Source organism: Chlamydotis macqueenii, chromosome 10 (assembly GCF_036417535.1).
Source record: "Chlamydotis macqueenii isolate bChlMac1 chromosome 10, bChlMac1.mat, whole genome shotgun sequence".
Lineage (NCBI taxonomy): Eukaryota > Metazoa > Chordata > Aves > Otidiformes > Otididae > Chlamydotis > Chlamydotis macqueenii.
The window spans coordinates 13,642,632-13,662,913 of NC_141565.1; the positions used below are offsets into that span (position 1 = coordinate 13,642,632).

At 45.2% G+C, this 20,282-nt stretch overlaps 1 protein-coding gene across 5 annotated transcripts; it reads right to left on the reverse strand.

Moving 5' to 3' along the window:
* Positions 1–842: 842 nt before the first annotated feature.
* ACOX2 (acyl-CoA oxidase 2) lies at positions 843–19,700 on the reverse strand. 5 transcript variants are annotated; one of them, XM_086755266.1, is made up of 15 exons: positions 19,574–19,700; positions 18,371–18,597; positions 16,982–17,144; positions 14,574–14,725; positions 13,985–14,092; positions 13,106–13,225; positions 12,527–12,642; positions 11,931–12,103; positions 10,688–10,850; positions 9,788–9,978; positions 8,485–8,646; positions 7,382–7,487; positions 4,309–4,526; positions 2,468–2,645; positions 843–1,523 (listed from the first exon to the last, which is right to left on the reverse strand). In XM_086755266.1, the coding sequence occupies exons 2-15, from the start codon at positions 18,528–18,530 to the stop codon at positions 1,461–1,463; spliced, it is 2,073 nt and encodes a 690-aa protein (XP_086611392.1). In that variant the 5' UTR covers positions 18,531–18,597; positions 19,574–19,700; the 3' UTR covers positions 843–1,460. The 5 variants fall into 5 exon arrangements, with proteins under 5 accessions (XP_086611392.1, XP_086611395.1, XP_086611394.1 ...); XM_086755269.1 differs by having other exon boundaries at positions 18,371–18,690; positions 19,574–19,699; XM_086755268.1 differs by having other exon boundaries at positions 18,371–18,702; positions 19,574–19,696.
* Between the last annotated feature and the right edge of the window lie 582 nt (positions 19,701–20,282).

The following is a 20,282-nucleotide window of genomic DNA, read 5'->3' on the forward strand; positions in this document are numbered from 1 at the left end:
TCAACTGCCCTCTTTATAGAAAAAGCTTGTCTTTTGAAAACTGCATTATGAGTAACAAAAGGAAGGCAAGTATTGGTACTGGCTAAAGGGATAGGGATGGAGGGAACACAGAGCCTAGGTACTTGTAGCCACTAAGTAGTGTTGTCTGGCTTGTCCGTGATTTATCTAGTGACTTTATATGTATAGAATTTAACTGTAGAGTGCTGTTTCTGATGATGTTCAAATCAAGGCACTCAAGTTCTGTGGTTTTACTGAATTTTGATTAGCCATTTCTGCTTCTCTTTGTCACTTTGTCCTAGTTATTAATAAGATTTCTGGTTGTGCTGTTGGGGGTAAGAGAGCTGATGTCCGTTTTGATGAATGGATCACGTTCTCCCATGAAGTTCTTGTCACGAGTGTTCCGTACCACAGCTGCTTTGCTCTCTGGGCTGTGTGAACCCCAGTGCTTTGGGGATGTAAGAGGGGGTCTGGATTTCTATGGTAGCTGGTTGTTCTTGAAGGTTTCCTTCCCATCTCTCATTCAGAAGGTCTGTCTCAGGAGTGTGTTTGTCGTATTTTGTCTGCCCCTCTTCATACTCTGCAGGGGCTTTGACTTTTGTAATAAGAGGCCATAAGAGCTTTACTCTTCTTATAACGGGGGAAAGAAAAGCTGAACTGATGAAGCTCAGGAAAAGTGGATGTTTCCTTCCTGCAACACGTGGTGAGAAATATCTGTGTTAACTGGCATTGGATTATAATCACAAGATGTTCTTTGCAACACTTCATTTGCTAGCAAATTAATGACTGGCCTGGATCAGCCTGCCCTTTCCATAATTATGAAGTATAATAATTGGAGAGCTGTATTCCAAATAATACACTTTATTGGCGCCCAGGATTTATAGAAAGACAGTATGAGTGGCTCTGTTAATGGGAAAGTGAATTCTGCAGACTGGAGTTGTCGTCAGCTTTGTCTGCATCTTCATTAGCCAGGAACAGTCCACTGCTGAGCAAGCTAAGAGCTATTTTATTTGTCCAAACAGGTGTGCTTTCTAATACACTTCTTGCTCTAAGAGACCAAGTTGTTCCTACAAACCAAGGACCAGAAGTTTACCTTCCTTAGGTAAACTGTGCAATTATAACACCCTGAGAGGGAGCTCATAATGTGGGGTTTTTTCCTTAATCATCATACAGTGGATTTAGAATAAGAAAGCCAAATAGCATAATTTTGATGCTATCAGCATGAGTCAGGTGAGAAAACAGCAAACCCTAGGCTATTTCTGACTGGATTGCCTCACAGCAGTGGGGACCACTCAGCGTTGTTTGGCTTCTGTCTGATTAAGTGCAAATGGCTGGCTAAGAATCTTGTTTCATACTTGTTGCAATTGATTTTTAATTCTGATCAGTCATTACTGATGCTTCATAAATGTACTGCTGCACAAAGAACAGGAGGAAATGTGTGGCCTTCACTTAGATCGTTGTCTTCATAATTTTGATAGTGTGTTGTGAAGAAGTGGCTTCAAATACCTCTCATAGGCTGGGCTCATCTGTTCAGAAAGAGAAAATGGAAGGCAATTAATGGTAATTAAGTAGAAAGAAAAGGCTTTTTTTTTTTTCTTTCTTAAGAATGATCTCTGAAATACAGAAAGCTAGACTTATTTAAAAAAACCAAACCAGCCAGCTCTTTCAGCTGTACAAGATCTCTTTCCCTGTGGTATGTGCTGTCCTTCATAACCAGTACAATACTCATCCCAAGTGGAACAGCATACTATTTAACTTTAAAAAATACGCTTGAACTTGAATGTTTGCTGAAGGCAAGTTTTGTGCTCAGGTATAGAATTTCAAAGGGTTGCTGATTACCACAGTAAAAATCTCACTGAAGGCAAAATGAGTTTTCAAACAGAGCAATAGCTATTTGCATCATGCAGATTTTACATTGCTCCACAATATGGATGAATTAAGCAGTGAAAGTAAAGTGCTAGAGACCATGAAGGATAAAATTGCTTTGTTAACATTTATACTCTTTCTGGTTAAACATATTATTAAAAAAATTTAAGTATTGTACTAATAAAAATTCCAGTGAATGGAAAACACCCCGCAATTAGCGGCTCTTGCAGCCATCTAGCGTTGTTCCATAAGACGTAAACTATGTAAACAAGACTTCTGTTTTAGCTTATCTTGTACAGTGTTACTGCAGTGGTATAAGTTTAAAAACAAAACAAAAAAAACCAGATTGGTGGCACATGACAGCCCAGCTCTTAGGTAAAAGCTGTAGTACTCTGGGGGCTGTAGTTCATCGTGAGGTTAATGTCAGCTATGAGTACAAGTGGCACAACTGGAGCATCACAGATCATGGTTCAGAGCGAGATACTAAGAATTAAAGGCTCTTATTCAATTTTTTTTTATATGTATTGCTTTTATTAACAGAAGAGCAAACAATTTCTGCTCTAGGTGATGCAGAAGTGGTCTGGTTGTGGTCCAGCATCTGTACCTGCTTGTTGGTCGGTGACTTCTGGGCCCACTCATAAAGCCGTTGGTAAACCTGGCCGTCGTAACTGCCGAGTGCGGAATTCAAGGTCTTATCTGTGAAGTCAAAAGCGTCCACTAGTGGAACAGCATTCTTCCTAAGGAGCAGATGAATGACATTTGTATTACTGAAGCAGGTGTTGCTTGGTAAGGGAGGAAAAAACAGTAAACTTCAAAGTCAGTTGTCCAGGTTCCTAGGCCTAAAAAGCTTGTGCTGGTCTTTCCCATTGCACACACTGTGGGGAAAATCCTGCCTGTTTTGATTCCTCCGAGGCGTGTTCTACTAACGCCCCGAGTTGGCTGTGCTGTTCAATGGATATTTGCAGGGTCTTGTAATCACCTGGGGTCTGTCCCTAATTCCTTAATTTAGGACTCAGTCTCATGTCAGATGTTTTCTCTGCAGACTCTGCCGGTTCTTGCTTTTGATTTTTGACAGTTGTTTTGTTTTTTCTTATGCTGTATGTGTTTGTCTCACAAAATAGAATAAGGTTGCTGCTAGATTGATGTGCAGTGCTTTGCTGATCTCCAGCCTTCATCTGCTCTAAAGTATTTCTATTGCCTCATCATGAGATGTCAAGGACTTCTGCTCTCTTTGTGTCTGTAAGAACAAAGCAACCCCAAACTGCACCAAGGGCCCATTTGGCCCGGGGGCCTATCCGACAGCAGTCAGCAACAGATAGCTAGAGCGTAAGGACAAATATGTAATGACAACAACTTCTCCTAAGCAGGAGATGGTTTCTTTTTCCTTGTCTTCCTCTTGTCCTGAGTGTGGGATGTTGTGCTGGCTCTACCCCACACCTGAGGTACAGGAATGCAAAGCAGTCTGCTCAAATGGTGGCATTCGCATCTACCAGTTCCTTTTGGGGAAGGGCTGGGTTTTTGCTACAGACTGGGAAGTGTTTGTATCCTTTCTACTACTTGTGAATAACTGACTGTAATTACCCAGGTAAATATCCGCTCCAGTCCTGAATCCTGTTAACACAGCATGGACTAACACAGACACATTGCAGTGAATTCCAGAGATGACAGTGTGTTAGGCTTTTGAAAATGTTATGCTAAGCTTATTGCTTAGCTGGAATTCTGTGATCAGTTCTGAAAATGCTTGCTGTTTGGCTCAGTCTGGTTCAGCTCTTGGTTATGGTGTATTCTTGTTTCTCTCCAGGTGGCTTAAGTAGAATTTTACATACAGTAGCAGCTCACTTCTCTGCACCGTCAGTTAATCTGCTCTTAACAAACAGCGCTGAGTAGTGAAAGGTGAACCTTTGTGAGTGCTGCGGTAAGTAAAACCTTAGCAGATCTCAGAATTCACATAGTTAGTAATAAATGATGCTGAGCAGATGCATCTGAACTAGCTGTGGGCAGGATTGTTTGGGTACCAGTTGCAACTCAGCCATGGCAACAGAGCAAGCTGTATTAGCTGCGGCTTAAGCAGATTTTGCAGCGTATGATGGGTTCCTGTGGCTGCCTTCTGCCAGTGCTGCTCTGAGTACATATTTTCCTGCCTTTGCTCAACTGCAAATCATATGAAGTGTTCAGGACTTCTTGATTTATAATTTGAGATTTCATGTTACAGAACTTTAATTTAGAGATTGCAGAGGAGCTGGACACTTATGTCTGCTTTGCTGTGAAAATTAGCTCTTTTAGATGTTTCGATCAATTTCCAGTGCTGCCAAGCAATGAAAATAAAAACTGAATGAGGTGAATTGACTTTGGAGATGTTGCCATAGGTACAGCAGCACTGTTTTATGCCTGTCACAGGGACAAACGAAGTAGCTGTGTATCTCCTCTCATGCTAGAGCAGCTCACCGAACAACAGGCAGGAGGTCCAGATATGATGCTGTGACCATGTCCATTTGAGCTCCAGATATGTATCCGTCATGCAGGAAGTCTCCTGCGTTCGAGATGATCCCGTGTAAGGCAAAGAGGTCACAAAGATGTTTCATAATCTTCTGGATGCCAGCCTTGGTCTCAAGTCTTTCCACAGTTTCTGCAAAGTTTTTCACAGTGATGTAGTGGCAGTGAGCCTGGAAAACAAATGCAATCAACAGTGAATGCACCTCAGAACACTTTTAGTAGGCCAAGTGACTCAAACATTCTCGCAAAGAATATAAACCCTTTTCATTTCCCTGGCACTCTTCCAGTCTGTATTCTTTGTTTGCTGGTTTAGCAGGCCTTTTGCATTCATGTCTTACAGCAACAGTAGAGGACAGAATTGGTGTAAACAGTCAGCACTGTGGTATTTGTAACCTCTAGGAAACTGCTTCAGAAATCATGATAGTACTTATTCTAAATATTTCTGATGAATACTCCAAAGAGTTTGTGTGATGGAAACACATTGGAATGTGCTTGTCTTGACCCCTAGCAAGTGAATCTTGGTTATACATCAACAGGAGAAAACTCTTGTTGAAGCCCTTGGGCTCATGGGACTTCGGGCTCAGTGTCTACAGGGCTTCAGCTGAAAGCTGATGTGTAAAAACATCTGTTGTCACAGAAGAACAAACAGACTTCCCTCTCGCTTTTGTGGTTTTAACTAAACTGATAATTTCTGGGTCAGACACCAGCAGAGCATCTAACTGCCAAGTTACAGAAGTATTAGCTGAGCTCCAGAACAAATGAAGCAGGCTGACTCCTCCTGTTTGTGGGGGTGACTCTTGTTATGCTGACATTACTGTGGGTGGTTGGTGGTGTTGGTATCCGCGTGGGTTCTCCTCCCAGCTGTGGATGTAAGCACGGCATACCTGCATGGCAGCTCTTCCTCTTGGCACGGTCAAGCGGCGTGGAGACCAGTGTGGACTGCAGAACCTGCCTGAGAAGCTAGATGTCTACTCAAGCAATTAACCTGTGTGGAGTCTGCAGCAAAGCCGTACGCAGTGTCCGAGCCACTCAGCCGAGAGCTGGCGGGTGTCAGTTTATAAAGCTGCCATGCCAGTCGTGTGGGTGAGTCTCCAGGGAAGGTGTGGAATAAGAAGTAAATACAGAAGTGCCCCAGGAAGGCAGCCGGCTATCACGATTTTAAAGTTACAGGGGAAATTCAAGGGTTTTGGGTGACTCTTCCTCTCCCTGAAGTATCTAAGAAACTTTGGGAGCCTAGATGCCATTTTCTGAAGAGTCTAGCAGTGCCGTCACCACTGACGATGCCACAGCCAGCCTTCTGCATATGTTCGGCTCTTCAGAAATAGTTTATTTCTGACTAATCCCATGTCTAGGTTCTCCTCCTCGCTTCTCAGAGTGATTTGGATTCCAGCTCCTTCTCTGACACGTGGTCTCCTCTGCTCTTCAGTCCAGAGACCTTGGCCACCCATTTGAGTGGGTGCAGGAGGGAACGGCTTGTTCAAGTTTGTGTGTGGGGAGTGTGAGTCAGAGCCTTTTCTAGAGGGAATCTCAAATGGGAACATTTTGCTTCAGTTTCATTCCGCTAAAAATATATTTACATTTAAGCAATTATTGGGAAAATAATTTTTAAAAGTCACTTTGTTTATAGGAGATCCCCTTTATTTTTGAGGCAATTACACAGGTTTTTATGCTCTTTTTCAGCCTTGCAGTATTGAATACTTGCTGCTTCCACGGAGTCTGTAATTGAAAATGAGGGGTGATGCACAGCAGACAGGTAACCACAAAAAAACTGCTGCTGCTGAGGTCAAGTCTTTGCTCCCTTACTCAGTGAGTTCTTGTTTTGAAGGATTATAACCGTGCTCACCAGTATGAGCAGATCAGCACTTCTGATGATGGCTTTGAAAGGATGGTGGCTGTTGCTGAGAAAGAGTTTGACTCTTCAAAGACTTCATCTGATTGACTGACTACAAGGGGGCTGCTCCCTACCAAGGTGGTGCTGCCACATTTAGGTATGTGTAGGGTTCCCTTTTCCCTGGCAGGGCCCTCTTGCTGAGTCCATTTCAGTTTGGGTTAGCTCTGGCTGAGCGGTTGGTTACAGCAAGGTGTTTTTCATTAAAAATTGAATGAAATTAAAAGAAGCCGTGGATCTGTTTCAAAAATCTTTCTTTCCTCAGTGAAGGAAGGAAGGAAGACCCTCACCACAATTGTAGAGGAATTGCACTTAATTGCATATTAAAAAAATTTTTTTTTTTTTTTTTGAGATACTGAAGTATCAGTGGTTTGGTTTTCATTTAAATATAGGGCTTTTCTCCCCTCTTGCTTCCTTTTCTGCTTAGTTCTGTACTAACTGACCCCTGTTTTGGGGAACAAATGCTGCTGTCCTGATGCTACTTCAGCTGAAGGCATGCTGGTTGCCTGTCTAATGCATGTGAACTGGGAGTTGCTTTTGAATCTCTTATTAATTTGACTTTGATTTGATTTTTCTTTCAGTCATAATTAACATTGCACTTATCGCTGCTATTCATTGTTTTCTCTGCAGTTATCTTTCCTTGTGAGAGCAGCAGATGTAAGAAATACCAGGCGTCTTTCACTCTTGCTGTGACTCCACCAGCTTTCAGTAGGGTGGCTTTGGGGAGGCTTTCCTCCGGGAGCCAGAAACGCTAGATTCTTGTAAAAAGAAAGGCGTTAGCTGGAGATGGTGGGTTCTTGTTGCTGGATATGGAAAGTCTGATTCTGCTAGTAATGTCAGCATAACTGTTAATTTTTTTCTTTTTCCATTTTTTTTTTTTCCCCTCAATTTAATTTCTACTCCCTCTCATCTTTTTCTACCTGGCCTATTCAGACAGCAAATTCTTCAGATCGTGAATTGTTTCTTACTACTATTCTTCCACCATGCAGACCACAGTGGTGCCCTGGTCTTTGTGGTGTCCCTTCGATGCTAACACAAACCAATAAACGGTGCTGAGACTTTAAGCTAATCGTGCTGTTTCTGTTGCGTATTGTATCATAAAGACAAACATCAAATAAGCAGATAAATGTTGCTAACCTTCGCAGCCTGCGCCAGCTGCACTGTGCACTGGTTCCACGCTTCGTGCTTTTTGACTCCAGACTGAATCAGGTTCTGTAGTTTAGCTGCTGTGCTGCTTACGAGTCTGGAAAATTGAAAAAGCGTGTTGTATATGAATATAGCAGCCCGCATGCACTCATTTCATCCTCAGACTCGTGTGTGATCACATGGCAAAATGACATTTTTGACATTTGAAATCATCTACTCTCAGTATGAACAAACTTAGATTATGCAAAATCGAAGTACAAGTTGGGAAAACGACCCAAACCACACTAGTGCTGAAGGATTTCTGCCTTCTCAGCTTCCAGGGTAGTTTACCAGGGGATCTGCTCAGTTTTTCTTGGGTTGTGTGTGTGTAAGGAGAGCTTGCAAAACAAAATAAAGCAATGCTAATGTCGACTGATGTTACATTATGTGTCTGCTTTTCTACACAGGGATCCAAGTCCTACTCCCATTGACAGTGAAGCTGTCAGAAGAATGGCTCTGTTTTTACACTGATTTGAGTGACAACAGGGTTATCTATTTGTTTACTTGGTTTCCAGAGATGACACCTATATGGCCCATAGCCACGCGTATAATACTAACGAGACCACTCATGATACCGGTTTTATTTGTGTTGAGTCGTTGAAAGGCTACAGACAGAATGAGAGGCCCTGTGTTTGCTGTGGTGTTAATTGAAAACAAACGTCAGTTTCACAGGTATGTGGGATTTTAACCTTCTGTATGGAATTGCACAGGGTCCAATTGCCTAAAGGTTTTACTGGATGGCACCGCAGGGATGTGGCTGGGGATTTGTGTATATAGTGCTATCACCTCGGTATAGAATCAGCTCTATGGAGTATAGTTGTTAGGTAGCACGTGGCTTAAAAACTTCTGATGTTCTGAATGTGGAAGCTTCATAATGAACCCTTGACGTGGCTGGTAATCCTGTGTGAGTCTCCCTTTTCTCTTTCAGGAGCAGATGCTGTAAATTCTTGTGTAATTTATGTTATTTTACCTCCCTTTAAAGCAAGGAAGAAGCTGAGCTTTTAATGAATTTCTGATGTCAGAGAAGAAGCCCGTCTCTCATCCTCCATACTGACCTGACTGCCATGTGTTGATAGGCCTCAGTGTAAATATCTGGACGGAGAAAATCCAACTTGTTCTTGGCTGGACACTTCCCGGGTTTCACTGCAGCCAGATAAGTGACAGATGGCGGAACAGACTGGCTGGTGCTGGCTGCCATGAAGCACTTAATCAGGAACCTGGGAAGAGGGTAGCAGTCAGAGCAGGGTTTGTTTGTGATCCCCGCGCAGGATATGGTTGTGCAAAAAGTAAAGTGGGCTTGGGTGAGGAGCAGCAAGGTGTGACCCATCCCATCAGTGGTCCAGAATGGACTTGAACAAGTGATGGCCTTTTGTTTTGCATGTTATTTGCAATAACCTGGTCTGTGATGGGTCTCGGGGGTCACCTGTCTGCCATATTTCATGCTACAGCAATCTGTAGTGATGAATTTTTAGGAAGAAACTTGCTGTGGTTATTAGCAGTCTCAGCAGCGTGGTGATTACATGCATTATGAGCTTTGCAGCCTGAGTCTTAATGGTGGTTTGGTCTTACCCTCTGTGATCCCTAACACACAGTGACGCTATGTTAAATGTGAGACCCTTTCTTGGAGCTAAACATGTGTCCAAGGAGCATTCCCCACTCCCTTATTTTTTTGGCACCCCTGCTATGACCTAGACTGACCAGTTCTGGAAGGAAAAGGTGACAGCATTCCTCCTGACCTTGCTATTGATCTTGCAAGAAGAGGCACCAATGAGTGCAGAAGTGTCTGCGTGCAAGCACAGAGCTGTGTGGTACCACCTCTGTCCCTGGGAACTGTACTGGTTTTCTCCTTCTAGTAAAACCACACATTATTAAAAGTTCAAGCAGCTGTGGTTTCTTCCTCCTGTATTTCATCCACTCTGGATAATCATCAGTCTGCGTGTTCGGAGGAAAGTGGTGTGCTTGGAACATGACTTATCTGCTTTCAGTATCCAGCAACTTTACCTTCCCTGAATCAACCTCACTTTGCCAATATTGCCTTACAGCGGTTGCGTAAAAAATAAACTTGAAAACTTGTATAGCAATGCTTTTGCTGTGCTATTGGACAGAGAGGAAAATGAGGTTATGCAGAACAGCACCTGCAGACATCCCCAAACCAAAACCAGAAGAGAGAATCCAATTCCCACACCCCTCCATGCCTCTTAGACAGAAGATGTGAATAGTTTATGTCCTGAGCTGTATTTTTAGAAGGTGCTGTGGAGTAGAGAGGAGTAGCTGGTTTTACTGGTTTCTGGTGAAGAAGTGGTAGAGGTTGAATAAATGAGAGAGCAGGCTTTTAGATGATCAAATTTGAATTGTTACCTGGCAGTTTGCAGGAGCAAAATGGTGTTTTCCCCTTCGTAAATACAAGAGGCAAGTATTTTAGTGTACAAGGAAGGAAGTCCGCTCAGCGAGGAGTAACCATGTCCCCCGCATGCCCGGAGGCAGATCTCCACTGCTGAAGTGCAGTACTGAGTAATCATGGCTTTAAAGCCGGAAGAAAATGCATGGAGCTGTTAAAAAAAAAAAAAAAAAAAAAAAAAAAAAAAAGGCAGAGTGTTACTGGTGAAAGTGTTGTAAAGCAATCCTCTGAATAAGTTTCCTTTTCTGATTTTGTGCAAGTTCTAGGCATGAGATCATGTAGCATTCAGTTCCCTAAACCTGGCCTTCGGTTTCTGCCTGGGGTGCTGTGTACTCTCGTGCTGGGCACGATGTGGTCAGTTTATGCTTTTTTTTTTTTTTTTTTTTTTTTTTTTTTTAAATTTCTCTCGACCAGCAGTGGCTTTGGCTGTCCTTGTTCAGAGCGTGTTTTCATTTCAGGCTTCCAGTTGCAAAATCTTATGTTCTATATAAAAAGTCATGTTTCTGGTTTTGGCTCAGCAGTGAGTATTTGCATGTGCATTTGTATTTGAAGTTGTGAAATAGCATTTTGCGCCACCAGCTTCTTGGAACGAGGTTTTTATCAAATGGATGTGCTTTTCAAGGACTTTCCACTCTGCAATAATTCACAAAGCCAAAAATTTGGGGTGGTAAAGCGAATGGTGTTGCTGACTGGTTGTGGATCTAGGACAAGCCATTTGATCTCTTAGTGCTTCCTCTTTCTCCATTTATCTAGTGGTGAGAAGAATGCTTGTCTAGTTTGTTAAAATACTTTGCTATTCAGAGATGAGAAGGGCAGCCTAACACGGACCGGCTGTACGAGCGAATCCTGCTGCCACTCACCTCTGGCAGTGTGTCGAAGTTCCTCCTCTGGATCTCTCTGTACCCCTTGTCAAATAGTTCCTCCAGGTAGTTGTTGATGGAATGAAAGGCATAGGCTGCTGCCAGCTGGGGCAGCAATTTCTCTTGCTGAGTCTGGTAGTCAAGGATTTTTGCTTCTTGTTCCCTGTTGGAAGACAGCTTGATGAAGTAGGGAGAGCACGGACACAGGCATATCTGCTGTTAATTTACCTATTGCATAACAAAAATTGGCATTTTTCATTGCCAAGAAGCAGTGTGAACAGGATGGGGCCGATATTGTGACAGCAAGTCTACCCAGCTTGCTAAGCTGTTAGAGAAACAAGCCTGACTAGGAAAAAAAGTGATTTTTCTGCTGTGTCGATGAACCAGCCTAACAGAGTAGAAAAGGCTGCAGCGTGTGATCGGTCGGTACGGAGCGGGATGGGGTTGAGGGTGCAGCCTTCAAGGACAGTGAGTTTGTGGGTGTTAAGGGGAGGTCGTGGCACTGCACGCTGAAAAACCTTTGTTTTTCAAACTGGATCCTGTGGCCCTGAGTGTACATAGGTTTCTCTGAAACTATTTGATTCTAAATTATTTTAAGCTTTCTGAGCTTTTTTTGGATGCTGTTTACCACTTTTGCTGTGGTTAGTATGCTTAGGAATCCAAATGGAGCTGGTTATTACGATAGTTCAGCGTACTGTGCTCTTCTGTTTGCTTTGTGATTGAACCAAACCCTGTTCTCATGAGGATCTTCCTGCTTCTGAAAGGAGATTTAAGTGGAAATTTTTGAAATCCATTTGAATGGGAATATCTGTTTAAAAATTAGAAAGATAATTACCAGACTAATAAAATTCAATGTTGTAAAGTGTGGATATTAGAATTGTGGATGTTGAAAGGCTTTTCACTAGTAGGATGCTATGGAATAAGAATTCAGCAACTTGTCTGCTTTGTTTTACGGGATTACACGGGAAAGCTGGTGATAAGAAAAATTAAGTGGCCTATGTGAACCGCAGAGCTATTCAAAACTATGAAACTTGTCTCAGAAAGAACTGTAAACATTCTCTTGTACTTTGACTGAAGCTTGTTAATGTAAATAATGGGGAAGTACGTTTGTAATGCCATATCTGGGCCAGGAAATAAGCCAGTGATGTGCTGAAATATAAGATGTAAAGCAGAAACATGGACCGGTGTGGAGGAACATGGTGTATGGTCCCCTTCCCACTGCTGTGGACTTGTGTGGCATTACCCAGGCTCTAACTTGGACTGCCGGCGAACCACGGAGTATCGGATGGCAATGGTGCAAGCTTTCATTAGAGGCGTTATAACTTCGTCTGACATGAGGGAAATGCGCACTGTAGTCATTGTGAAATAATTAATCTTCTGTGACCCCCGTCTCACATAGGTGCCATCTGGTTGAACCTAGAGTAGGGAGAGAATGTGAGATGCCACCTTCTTCAATACTTCAATGCTAGGTACTTCAGTACTAGGATGGTTGTGTAATCTCTACGCATAGAATAAAATGAACATCAAATTCCTTCATTAAATGCAAAACTAAATATTTTTATGTATAATGGATGAAACATCAATTTGAAGAGACAAACTCTTACTGTTTCTCGTTCAGATAGGTTCTGCCTGCCCCGTGATCCCCAGCCTCTGAATGTGGAATTCCTGACACTGAGTTTCATTGAGGATTCAGGTAACTTCTGCCCTTGATAAAACTGCAGAGGCTTGTGGACACCTCAAAGGAAGACTTTTGTCCTAAATTTAGGGAGGTCCCTGTTGTCTCTCTGATGGTGCAATGGAAGTCTGATTGGCGTGCCTGTGATGTGAGCCGGTATGTACCTCGCAGAACTTGTTCAGCATATTCTCCCTAGGGATGCGCACATTCTGCAGCATGAGGTAGCCGTTGTCAATGTGCTCAAAATTCATTTTGGGACCGATGTCTCCTGCGGTTATGCCTGCAGTAGGAGAAAACATGGCCTGCTTACTTCTACTTGAACTTTTTAATCCCCATTTTGTGTCAGACTGTGGATCTCAAAGAAAGGGCACGTTCAGCTCTGCTTCTTTCCCAGCATGGGTGATCTTGCCTGTTTCATCCCTCAGGCATTTGAATGCCTTGTGGTAGTTTGTTTCCATGATCCGTGTGTTTGCTGAGGTCAGAACTGAGGTGTGAATGTAGAGGTGGTCAGAGCAGCCCAGGCTTCTGGTTAAGAAGGCTTGGTATGGATACGCCTGAGGGTACATTAAACCTTCCTTTAGGTAAAAAGGTTGGAGTTAATGATAGCTATGCCTTGGGTATCTGTCTTGGTTTGGTTCTGGCAATTATAACTCTCTCTCCCTGGGCCAAATGTTTTAGAAGATATTTAAGGGCAAAATAGGCAGAGTGCCTGCACAAGTGCTGCGATGTCTGGGGTCGTTTACCTGGGCAGAGTGAATGGTCCTGAAGGCTGCGTATCTGCACGATGAAGGGGTGGATGCCGTAGCACTTCCCGTGGACATACAGCTGCGCGAAGACTATTGTGTGGGTTGCTGACCTTCCCACTGCGAGAAGAAAAACAGCCCCATTCCCTTAAGACGAGGTACAGTACAAACACTTCCACGGCTAACAGCAGTCAGTTCTGATGTGTGTTAGGCCTCGCAAACGTGTGGGTCAGTGTAGGTGTGATCCACAGATGCTGGAAGCTGGAGATTACCTAAATCTACACTCTGAGCCTGCTCTTGGCTCTCAGAAGTTGCATCATCCTTCTGCCTCTGTCACTGCCCATAAGGCTTGGATGAACAGTTTGCATCAGCAGATGAGAAAAAAATAAATAGTTAAAGTTCATGCAGTGCTGAGAGAGTGGGAAGTGCTGTGTCTGTTAGAGCAACTCCAGTTATTTTCTGTCAAATACCTTCCTGAAGGGAGCCATGAATTTCACACTGGATACCTTTGTGCTGAGACTGGCTGATGACTTGAATCCTTTATGCTGATCCTTTACGCTGATGACCGCCTTGCAGTTTTTAGTTGTCTGAGTATTATTTACAAAGAAGAGAAGATTGATTCCTGCAGAGGCAGGAGTTTCCCTGAGCGAAGCTCTCCAGCCCCGCCACCCACGGGCTTTTGATCGATGGTGGTGCCTCCCTTCTGGCCTTTCAACTTGTACAAAACCCTTCGGTCTCTTACTTGCCTCTCAGTGTGTGCATCTCTTACTGACGTCCTCTGCTAGCACCTGGGCCCTCAAACATGGAGCCTGAGTTGGGCAGACTGAGTAACTGAAGGAGGCAAATGAGGAAAACTAAAATATTTTATATGGTACTTACTGTCTCCAGGCCACCACTTCATGGCAGAGATCTTTGGTGTGTTCAGTATAAACTCTTGCGTAGCGATATCAAAGACTGCTGTTGTTTCCAAACCCTGAAGATAAGTTCCTTTAAAAAAAACAAAACCAAAAAAGTCCTGGTGTATCACAAGGAAGGAGAGAGTGGAGGATCCCTGGAGGCTGGTGCGGGTTTTGTGGTTTGTCCTTCTGACGAGAACTGTGGGACGATGCTCCCAGCAACCCCACACCATCTCCTGCATGGTACTGGGGCAAGCTGCCTGGTTCATGGTGACAGCCGTCAGCTTGGGCAAACTGGCTGGCTGATCCCCTCCGCTGACGGTGACTGCCTGCTATCAGACCATGAGCTTTCACCCTCGCTCTTGTTATTTTTTTGACATTGGCAAAACCAAAGCATCTGCAGCTTGCAGAGGAACACTAAGGACATCAACCTCTTAACGCGCAGGTGGCATTTCCCCCTCCAGCTGCCCCTGCACCAGTGAAGCATGGGCAACTTGAACTCAAATTCCCCTGAGAATCTGGGCCAGAGGCTTTTGTCCTGTGGAAATGCTACATTTTCTTTGCAGCCTTACCGTGCCCCAGTTCAGTCTGGGCGTAGCTTCCAATGAGCTGATACTGGCTGGCGAGAGGAATCCATTTGGCAATCTGTTTGTCGGAGCCCAGCATGGAAATACTTCTTATGAAGATGCGGTGAAGGAGAAACGCGATGTCTCCTGACAGTGCCCTGAGGAGAAGGCACAAGGGTTGTTTTTACAGGGGTGAAGTTCCAGGGGTGTGAGGAATGAGGCAGTGACTCTGTGGTGGTCACCACACAGTACCACCTACTGCCTTTTGATTTCTGCCTTGCCATACCTTGCACAACGTCCAGCATCAACACAGTATTGCAGGAAAAGTGCTCTTTCAAGTTGCTTTTGTTCCTTCTTTCATAACACAGTTTGCTCAAGTGTTGCTAGCTCATTATTTCACTTACTCTTGCAGGAATTATCTGTTCTGAGTAGCAGATGCTGAGCTCCTAAAAACACAGCCCAGCTCCAAGGCTTCTGTGACTCTGATAGCTTGTGAGCTCTTCGTATATTTTACTTCATAGGATTTTTTTTCTGATTATTTAAGTAATATTTTAAGGCTAAGCTAAAAAAACCCCACCACCTTACCCTAAAACCCCCAAGCCCTGGCAATTCACTGTGGGGCACATTAGACTGAATTACATATGTAGGCGTCTGAGACCTGGGTTTCCTGAACCTTCCCGTTCTGGGGAAAGACCTCGATATGTTGGGTTTGTTGCTGTACTATTCCCTGAGTGTTTGCTGTCAGTCACTGTCAGTGAGCAGCACTGGGGTTTGTGGAGGCTTGGCCTGACGTAAGATGTTTATTTTTCTTGTGGAAAAATTCAATACATCCTAAAAAGCACTGTTGCAGGTGCTGTGTATGGGAACTGGGGTAAAGCAATTTCCATGGGGCAAAATAGAAACTCATTTGTTTTAAGCTTTTTTTTTTTCATGCATGTGAGAAATCCTAAGAAAATATGAGCAATATAGTCCCTTTTCCTGGGATTCTTCAGATATGATTGAATCACCTCACAGGTATAAGTACACGTGCTCTCGCACCTGGAAATAAGTGGCTCCGCTTTTCACAGCAGCATCTGTGGCTGTTAGCACATTGCTTTACTGCAGTGCTCTAGTGAGCACCTCATTCTGGATACATGCCTTTTATTGTTAACAAATGACTGCGACCTTGCCTTTATAGTGACCTGGAGGGAGAATCAGTCGTGCTGGAAAAGTGGGGGGAAAAATATGAATGTGGACGTTTAAGAGAAATTGCTTTGATTAACAGAAAAAGACTTAATGAACCCTTGGCAGGCCAATAATGTTACTTAAAAAAAAAGCTGGCTTTCAAATGTGTGCAGGTGATTCACTGTGTCTGGCACCAGGATTTTGCCAGTCCGAGCCTGGTGCTCACCTGGTGTTTCCTGAGACAAGAGCTGTCCTGCCAGGCAGCTGGGCTCTTGATCCAGCCAAATGCCCTTGACGTCAGGGGGGCTGATAAAAGCAAGCCTGGCTGGGAGAGGCGGTTGATTTTGTCAGGATTTTAAAATCTGCTGGGATTTTTTTTTTTCTTCTGAGGAAGGAGTGGAGAGCTGCTTTTTATTGGGAATATAATGATCAGGTCCAAGAGCTCTTGTTGGAAGATTTCCCCCTTTATCAGTCCCACGCGCTGCAGGTGGCGAAGAGCTTAGCGTAAAAATGCTAATCTTTCATAGAATGAAATATGGAAAGTGACTTTGAGTGTCAGTGGTGATCTGTAAGGAGTAGGCATTGCCCTTTCGAATGCACTTTTGAACTTGTACCTTCTGCATGTAACCCCACCAAGCTAACAGTGTGCACCAGGCAACAGCAAACTGGGCCTTCTATTTAGCAAAGGGAGAAAAAGGAGGGGCAAGCAATTAACATTAAAATGTGGAGCTCAGCCTCATACAAAGTGTTAAGAAATTTTTTTTAAGGAAAGAATTGTGAAAAATATTTTATTCTATTTACCTATAAACTAAGATATGGGGTTTTTTAAATACATTATGGGTTTTCTTTATAGAGAAGATGTCATTTTAAATTTATCTGGAAGTCAATAATGTAGCTGAAGCAGCAGCACTTCCAATCCTGGTTACACACTTAAAAATGTCTGAGAGGTGGTATGAGATAGCACAAATAAGGAGCTAGCTGAAGTGGAAATATCACGTTGGGGATGTGAACTGCTGTGATCTATCACGCTGTACCCATGTGCTGCTCTTTGAGCAGTTCCCTGCTGTGTATCATCATTTTCCCTTTTCCTGAGTGTGCTGCTAAAGTAAAAAGCTGCAGCACATTTGTATCAAAACCTTATCTGTCAACTGTTGGCCTCTCCCAGGCTTTGCTCAAGCCAATTTTTGTTTGCATACAAAACTTTTAACAAAAAAATTAGTTGTACATTAAAGATAAAAAAAAAAAATCACCTGTAGATGTACTTAAATTCAGGTCCGTTCTCAGTCCATCCCATCTCATGCATCTTTTTCTGGAGATGAACACTCTTTCTGACGGCTGCTTCGTATCTCTCATTCTGGCTCTGGAAATACTGATTTTCTCTGCTGAATACAGGGTCACGGTCGATAGCTTCGACTACAAAGCAACAGGGAAGAGTTGGTTCTCCTGGGGCTGGGGTGGTCCAGGCTGTGCCTCGAGCCCTGCTCAGGAGGAGCGGGCAGGGCTGGGGTTGTGGATATTGATGCTGTGACTTTTTAGGGTGACTGTGGGCAGGTTTTATTTTGCCAGTGCTGGCTCTGATGGCTGTCACGCCTAACTCTGAAAAGCAGTGGGGCTGGGGAAGGAGGAAGGGAGGGGAAGCGAGTGGGCGCGAGACAGAGGTCTGGTGAGTGGCAATGGTGACCGTGCAGGGTAAGGCACCGTCCCTGGTCAGGACGTTGGAGGTGACTTTGTGCCTCAGACAGAAAATGTCATGGGTCCCTCTGTCCCTAATAGCTGTTCCTGTGCTGTGAGGGCAGCAAGAGCTGTGGTTAGTCGAGTTTTGCCCAGAGGGTGGCCAACAGCCGGAGCTGCCGGGTGGCCCACTCTGCACCAGCGCTTTGGCTCGGGACTTTGCCAGCCCTTTGCAGCATTGCAGAGCGACCCTGGGTTTGCTCTTTCTGTGCCAGCCTGAATGCTCCCGCTGCTCCCTTTTTGCCTCGAAACCTTTGAGCCCATTCATGTTTAAAGTTTTACTGAACTCCAGTCGCACTGTAAAGGTAGTGCGATCCCAGTGGCCTGTGCCTTTTTCATTTGATGAGCGTATCATATGGGGCTAGTTACAGAGACGAAAGAGTGGTTTTGGTTTTGTTTTGGTGTTTTGCCCCTCTGTTCTTTCTGAGCACACCGTCATTTTTCGGAACACCTGTCACGAGGGAGACCAGCTCAGCCTGGCCAAGCCAACCCGCACATGGAATTCCCCACTGGCATGAGCCTGAAGTGCTGAGGAGGGTGTCTGACTGTGTTGCGTGCATGGCGTGCATCGCTGCGCAGCACTGCTAGCCCCCGCACTCATCCCCCTTGCACAGAGATGCCCGCCCGTCCCTGTGACCCTCGGCCCTTTTATTCCAGTTTAACCAGTCTTGCCAGAGATACTGGGAATGGGAGCAGGGAAAGGGAAAAGCTTCAGGCAGCGGGAGTGGCTGCGGAGGAGTGGCGTTGCTTTACGCTAGCAGGGAGTCCAACTCCACACTTCCACTTTTTAAAGAGATGGGCGATAAGCAAATACCCGGGAGCACGAAACCCACCATGCAAAGGAGGAACGGGGATGTAGGTGTGCTCCGTACCAGCCCACAGCCAGGGATCTCGCAAGGCTCACTCACCCACTGCCCTCCGTATCCGAGTGTGCTCCACACCGCCGTCCAGCCAGGCTGTCAGCTTTTCCACGCTGAAGGAGGGTGTTTGCCTCTCGCTGGCGAGGTCGGGATTCACGCTGCCGAGCACCGAGCCCTGTGGGTACTTGCCGGTCTCCAGAAGAGCCATCCTGGAGGCTGAGCGGCTCCGGGAAGGGACGGGGCTCCTTAGGCGCTGGCACCTCTTCAGTGGGTGGCTGATGAAGGTGTTGGGCGCAGCGAGGAGAGGTTTCAGCAGGTTGGCCAAGATGTTGTACCTGCGCCGGCAGCCTGGGGCATGGCTCCCTGCGCTGTGGGCACAGCTATTGCAGGGTGCTGTGCTCAGCAAGATCGGTGTAAGAGCGTACTTTGTACATAAATAAGCACATTTCCATGTTAGTTAAAAAAAAACCCCGCAAAACAAACAGAGATTGCATGAATATTTAAGCACTGTGTTGTCCTCATTGCAATATGGACAATGAAAATTTAGGGCACTTTTAAGAGCTCAAAATGCTGGTTTTATGATATTTTTTAAAAATATAAAATCTTTTTCTTTCACCAATCTGTCCTCAATATTTTATGAGAAGTTGCTGCTGGAATATTCCACAACTCTGTGTTTAAAGGAGTTTCTGGCCCTGGCCTGTTCCCTGCCCCGTGCTGGGGGCTGCCGCTGCTGCCCGGACCACGGTGCCTGTGAAGAGGCTCGCAGCCCTGCGCTCTGCCCGTCCTGCTTCCCACAGGGCTCGGCTTTACATTAACGCCTAGCCTTGTAATTCCTGTGTTAGCAGGATTTGTTGCAGGATACTAATAAAAAACAAGCGTGGTGTGCGGAAAAATAAAGCAGATTTTTCTCTGGAAGAGGCTGCCTGCCTTCCTGAACTATTTTTAATACTGTAAGAAATTTAAACACTAGAAGCTCTTGCGAATATGTTCTTAATTCCTGCTTTTCTGATATTCAGACCTTTAATTCAACATGTCTTATTGTCCTGGGAGGGAGAAAAGCCTCCAAGCAGCGTGCAGAGTACACAAGATTGGAGTAATGCAGACCTGCCCTTGAGCCGTCCCGGGGAGCGCTGGGCTCGGCACTGGAGCAGCGGGGCAGCTCAGCCGCCAGCTTCCTCTTCCGTGAGGCCGCGTAAGAAAAAAAAATCTGTGTGTCTGCCTGCTACGCGCAAACGCAAACCCCCCACCTACCTTGTCCCACACGTCCTTGGGGGAGTCGTCTGGCTGCTGCCTACCTGCCTGGGCCACACTCCCACTGTCCCCGCTGCAGGGACGTTGTCCCCATCGCCAACGGCGGTTGAGTGGGCCCGCGGGCGTTTCTGCGTGTGCGCGGCGGCGCGCCGGAGCTGACCTCTGCAGGCAGCGGCCTGTGCGCCTGCGAGGCGTAAAAATCCCACAGCTCCCCGTGCTGAAAGCCTCTGTGTTTAAAAAAAAAAAAAAAAAGCCATTTTTTCTGATCTCACTTCAGGCAATTTGTGCGTTGGAGGCTGCACTTCCAGCTCTGTCACCAAGTGCCACACTGCTCTTCTAGTATTTTTATTTTATTTTATTTTTTTTTAAGTCTGTTTGGAATGGAGGCTCTCATTACCCCTTGGGCTCTCATCGCCCCTTGCCCGCGGATTCGACTTGCTCGAGGTTTTCCCAGCTCAGTTACTGCACGCTTGGCTCCGGTACGGCACTGCCCTCAATTCTTCCTGCAATTTAGGGTACAGCCAGGAGACTGGGGGTGTGCCTGGCAGGCTGGGTCATGCAGGGGGTTGGAGGGAGGTTGCCACAGGTTGTGTGGTGCCTTCATCTCTGGCAATTGTCAGTCCACTCCCACTGCAGTCTGTCCTGGTGTCCAGTGGGCAGGAGCTGGCAACTTCCCCCCCGACACCCCCCGCTACATCAGTGCCCATGG

What these genes read in the sequence shown, in the direction of transcription:
- ACOX2 (XM_086755266.1), bottom strand. Translation starts at nt 18,530, where the DNA reads ATGGCTCTTCTGGAGACCGGCAAGTACCCACAGGGCTCGGTGCTCGGC. An exon ending in CCAGACTGAACTGGGGCACG is followed by an intron (nt 14,093 to 14,573) that starts GTAAGGCTGCAA and finishes TTTTTTTTAAAG; the next exon opens with GAACTTATCTTCAGGGTTTG. An exon ending in GAAGTGGTGGCCTGGAGACA is followed by an intron (nt 13,226 to 13,984) that starts GTAAGTACCATA and finishes TTCTTCTCGCAG; the next exon opens with TGGGAAGGTCAGCAACCCAC.